The 4,406-nt window shown below is 49.3% G+C and overlaps 1 protein-coding gene across 1 annotated transcript; it reads left to right on the top strand.

The window, feature by feature from the left end:
- Window positions 1-214: 214 nt before the first annotated feature.
- Window positions 215-2,915, top strand: LOC116374604 (proline-rich protein HaeIII subfamily 1-like). Its single transcript, XM_031828098.1, has 2 exons — window positions 215-221; window positions 1,729-2,915. The coding sequence occupies exons 1-2, from the start codon at window positions 215-217 to the stop codon at window positions 2,913-2,915; spliced, it is 1,194 nt and encodes a 397-aa protein (XP_031683958.1).
- Window positions 2,916-4,406: the final 1,491 nt, after the last annotated feature.

The following is a 4,406-nucleotide window of genomic DNA, read 5'->3' as shown; positions in this document are numbered from 1 at the left end:
TATATATATATAGTGATTATGAGTGGTAGTACACCAGTCTCAGGTTCATAGCCTGACCTCTAGTGGTTATGAGTGGTAGTACACCAGCCTCAGGTTTAGCCTGACCTCTAGTGGTTATGAGTGATAGTACACCAGTCTCAGGTTAAGCCTGACCTCTAGTGGTTATGAGTGGTAGTACACCAGTCTCAGGTTTATAGCCTGACCACTAGTGGTTATGAGTGGTACGGCCTATTTTCTTTACTGCCAATGCTTCCTATGGAGCATCTTGAGTTCTTCAACCTGATGACTATTCCGTAGGGACTTGGTGAGAGTCAAGAGGCATTGTTCAAGAGGTTCTGATAGACTCCGCCACAACATATTTAATCAAAATCACATTTTTTTATTCATCACAATATTTACAAACAGTAGAATGAAACAAAAATTAATAAAATGAGTCGATACGATACAGCAGCAACAGTGATTAATAGGAGTTTATCTGGTACAGCAGGAAGACAATTTGTCAGTGGAAGAACAATGGAGTGGCTGTTGAATTGAATTGAATCTACCTGTAGCTGACTACAAGGAAAGAAGAACCCTGACCTCACAGATGCATGTCTCTGTGTCTGTGTGGGAGGGGGAGGGGGGGGTCCCTCATCTCCACAACAACCAGTCCCTCTTAGTTCCACAACAACCAGTCCCTCTTAGTTCCACAGCAACCAGTCCCTCTTAGTTCCACAGCAACCAGTCCCTCTTAGTTCCACAGCAACCAGTCCCTCTTAGTTCCACAGCAACCAGTCCCTCTTAGTTCCACAGCAACCAGTCCCTCTTAGTTCCACAACAACCAGTCCCTCTTAGTTCCACAACAACCAGTCCCTCTTAGTTCCACAACAACCAGTCCCTCTTAGTTCCACAACAACCAGTCCCTCTTAGTTCCACAACAACCAGTCCCTCTTAGCTCCACAACAACCAGTCCCTCTTAGCTCCACAACAACCAGTCCCTCTTAGCTCCACAACAACCAGTCCCTCTTAGCTCCACAACAACCAGTCCCTCTTAGCTCCACAACAACCAGTCCCTCTGCATGATCTAGATTATACAGCTCTATCTGAACAGATGCAGGCAAACATAGTCAGTCCCTTTGATTCATGATGACAGTACCTTTGATTCATGACGACAGTCCCTTTGATTCATGACGACAGTCCCTTTGATTCATGACGACAGTACCTTTGATTCATGACGACAGTCCCTTTGATTCATGACGACAGTCCCTTTGATTCATGACGACAGTCCCTTTGATTCATGACGACAGTCCCTTTGATTCATGACGACAGTCCCTTTGATTCATGACGACAGTCCCTTTGATTCATGACGACAGTCCCTTTGATTCATGACGACAGTCCCTTTGATTCATGACGACAGTCCCTTTGATTCATGACGACAGTCCCTTTGATTCATGACGACAGCCCCTTTGATTCCTAAACAGTGAATGATTGAAACATGACGACAGTCCTTTTCCATAGATGCTGAAGACCTAAGGGCTGTTTGGCGGTTCAGAGTTAAGGGGCCAGTTTCCCAGACCCAGGTTAATTAAGACCAGTCCTGGACTGAAAAAGAGATTATAAATTGAAAATGTTTTTAGTCCACGCAGCACTGGGCTTTTAATCTGAATGTCGGAAACTGGCTCCAAATGTTCCAGGTTTTATACTAGTGCCCTTCCACAGGGCCCCCACCCCAACCCTTCCCCTCCACAGAGCCCAACCTGAACCCTTCCCCTCCACAGGGCCCCAACCAGGACCCTTCCCCACCACAGAGCCCCAAACTGGACCCTTCCCCTCCACAGAGCCCCAACCTGGACCCTTCCCCTCCACAGAGCCCCAACCTGGACGCTTCCCCTCCACAGAGCCCCAACCTGGACCCTTCCCCTCCACAGAGCCCCAACATGGACCCTTCCCCTCCACAGAGCCCCAACCTGAACCCTTCCCCTCCACAGAGCCCCAACCTGAACCCTTCCCCTCCACAGGGCCCCAACCTGGACCCTTCCCCTCCACAGAGCCCCAACCTGGACCCTTCCCCTCCACAGAGCCCCAACATGGACCCTTCCCCTCCACAGAGCCCCAACATGGACCCTTCCCCTCCACAGAGCCCCAACATGGACCCTTCCCCTCCACAGAGCCCCAACCTGAACCCTTCCCCTCCACAGAGCCCCAACCTGGACCCTTCCCCTCCACAGGGCCCCAACCTGGACCCTTCCCCTCCACAGAGCCCCAACCTGGACCCTTCCCCTCCAAAGGGCCCCAACCAGGACCCTATCCAGGACCCTTCCCCTCCACAGGGCCCCAACCTGGACCCTTCCCCTCCACATTGCCCCAACCTGGACCCTTCCCCTCCACAGGGCCCCAACCTGGACCCTTCCCCTCCACAGGGGCCCAACCTGGACCCTTCCCCTCCACAGGGGCCCAACCAGGACCCTTCCCCTCCACAGGGGCCCAACCAGGACCCTTCCCCTCCACAGGGGCCCAACCAGGACCCTTCCCCTCCACAGGGGCCCAACCAGGACCCTTCCCCTCCACAGGGGCCCAACCAGGACCCTTCCCCTCCACAGGGCCCCAACCAGGACCCTTCCCCTCCACAGGGCCCCAACCAGGACCCTTCCCCTCCACAGAGCCCCAACCTGGACCCTTCCCCTCCACAGGGCCCCAACCAGGACCCTTCCCCTCCACAGGGCCCCAACCAGGACCCTAACCAGGACCCTTCCCCTCCACAGAGCCCCAACCTGGACCCTTCCCCTCCACAGAGCCCCAACCTGGACCATTCCCCTCCACAGGGCCCCAACCTGGACCATTCCCCTCCACAGGGCCCCAACCTGGACCATTCCCCTCCACAGAGCCACAACTTGAACCCCTTGTTTGTAAACAACGTAATTGTAAATGCTGTGTAGCCTCAAAAGATGGTTAAAACTATAATTGTGACATCATGGATGGTCAGTCCTTGCATCCATAGATCTGTGAATAAATTTGGAAGCATCATTCCTCAGACGGACACCACAGACAACTAACAACAACATGATATTGGGTGGTGGTCTGTTTCCCTGTCTTTCTAATCAAAAAACACAGAACAGCGCCCCCTTCTGGATGACAGAATTCTCCTCCCTGGATTATACATCATTATACACCATGATCACAGGGGACAGTGTTTATTTTATTCCTCATGTTTGTTAAACTACTGATGGTCAGTGTTCAATAAATGTGTTTCAAACAGTGAATTCTACTCTTTATTATATAAAAAAAATTAAAAAAAATATATATATATTATATATATATATAAAAAATATATATCTATGAATATAGAGTTATAGTTATATGACTTATGTTGTTTATGTTCAGTACTGTCTGGTATGCTTCTGTTTCAGTGCGTTTGAAAGCTTGCACCTGGGTGACCTATATTATGAACTGTTAGTAGTGGCCGGGGGGGGGGGGGGGGGGTCTTTAGTCCCCGTAGATAGGGTTTAAACACCTCGTGATCTTTAGTTCCCGTAGATAGGGTTTAAACACCTCGTGATCTTTAGTTCCAGTAGATAGGGTTTAAACACCTCGTGATCTTTAGTCCCCGTAGATAGGGTTTAAACACCTCGTGATCTTTAGTTCCCGTAGATAGGGTTTAAACACCTCGTGATCTTTAGTTCCCGTAGATAGGGTTTAAACACCTCGTGATCTTTAGTTCCCGTAGATAGGGTTTAAACACCTCGTGATCTTTAGTCCCCGTAGATAGGGTTTAAACACCTCGTGATCTTTAGTTCCCGTAGATAGGGTTTAAACACCTCGTGATCTTTAGTCCCCGTAGATAGGGTTTAAACACCTCGTGATCTTTAGTTCCCGTAGATAGGGTTTAAACACCTCGTGATCTTTAGTCCCCGTAGATAGGGTTTAAACACCTCGTGATCTTTAGTCCCCGTAGATAGGGTTTAAACACCTCGTGATCTTTAGTCCCCGTAGATAGGGTTTAAACACCTCGTGATCTTTAGTTCCCGTAGATAGGGTTCAAACACCTCGTGATCTTTAGTCCCCGTAGATAGGGTTTAAACACCTCGTGATCTTTAGTCCCCGTAGATAGGGTTTAAACACCTCGTGATCTTTAGTCCCCGTAGATAGGGTTTAAACACCTCGTGATCTTTAGTCCCCGTAGATAGGGTTTAAACACCTCGTGATCTTTAGTTCCCGTAGATAGGGTTTAAACACCTCGTGATCTTTAGTCCCCGTAGATAGGGTTTAAACACCTCGTGATCTTTAGTCCCCGTAGATAGGGTTTAAACACCTCGTGATCTTTAGTTCCCGTAGATAGGGTTTAAACACCTCGTGATCTTTAGTCCCCGTAGATAGGGTTTAAACACCTCGTGATCTTTAGTTCCCGTAGATAGGGTTTAAACACCTCG

Source organism: Oncorhynchus kisutch, linkage group LG7, assembly GCF_002021735.2.
Source record: "Oncorhynchus kisutch isolate 150728-3 linkage group LG7, Okis_V2, whole genome shotgun sequence".
NCBI classification, from domain to species: Eukaryota; Metazoa; Chordata; class Actinopteri; order Salmoniformes; family Salmonidae; genus Oncorhynchus; species Oncorhynchus kisutch.
The sequence above is the reverse complement of the archived record's forward strand: the minus strand, read 5'-3'. Positions and strand labels throughout refer to the sequence as shown.